Source organism: Octopus bimaculoides, chromosome 7, assembly GCF_001194135.2.
Source record: "Octopus bimaculoides isolate UCB-OBI-ISO-001 chromosome 7, ASM119413v2, whole genome shotgun sequence".
In the NCBI taxonomy this organism is placed as follows: domain Eukaryota; kingdom Metazoa; phylum Mollusca; class Cephalopoda; order Octopoda; family Octopodidae; genus Octopus; species Octopus bimaculoides.
Window position 1 is genome coordinate 96,917,801 of NC_068987.1, and position 679 is coordinate 96,918,479.

General features: G+C 36.8%; 1 protein-coding gene across 4 annotated transcripts in view; it reads right to left on the bottom strand.

Annotated features, from left to right (window-relative positions):
• Positions 1–679, bottom strand: part of LOC106880214 (myosin light chain kinase, smooth muscle) — a 133,766-nt gene that overhangs the window by 3,142 nt on the left and 129,945 nt on the right. For all 4 annotated transcript variants that reach the window (XM_014930074.2, XM_014930073.2, XM_014930075.2 and 1 more), the window contains one exon: positions 465–548. In XM_014930074.2, coding sequence (XP_014785560.1) covers positions 465–548 — 84 coding nt within the window. The remainder of the gene's footprint in view (positions 1–464; positions 549–679) is intronic.

Here is a 679-nt window from a genome sequence, read left to right on the forward strand (position 1 = left end):
TGTGTGTGTGTGTGTGTGTGTGTGTGTATATATATATACATACACATTCGCCATGATAAATCGCTAGCCACTACACATTTTTTTTCTCTCCTTGTTTCATTCTGAGTTCCTTTGTGGAAGAGCGTAGGCTCGAAACGTTAAAGACTTTTTCACTTCCCGAGCGTTATACTAATACGTCTGTTTGTTGTCTACACTACTTGTCTTCATCTTTTGTTTTTTTTGTGAATTCTCGCACGCACAATATTACATTCAGATGGTGGGAAATCACTTAGCGAAGGTGTCGTATAGTAGAATTGAACCCTAGGACCACGTAGTTGTAAAATAGACGAGACTTCAACCCCAAACACGCCCCCAAAATTAATTTAATCGAATGTTTGATTCTCGTAGGGGACAACCTATTTCAAATGCAGCTAACTTATAAGGGACAGCATAAAAGAAAAAAAGGAATATACTTCTGTACTCACCTGCCATTTTCTACGAGAAACAAATTTTTTCAATCGCTTTTTTGACAGAGTTCTATCGTGAGAAGCTGTCTCTGAGGTAGATCGCTAGAACAAAAAGAAAAAGGAAATGGAAGAATTATAGATTGTCCGATATCTTGGTAGCTAGGCGTTCGTGAGATAGATACATTATCTGTAACAATGGATAGGAAGTATATCTGTCTAAAATATATATTAAT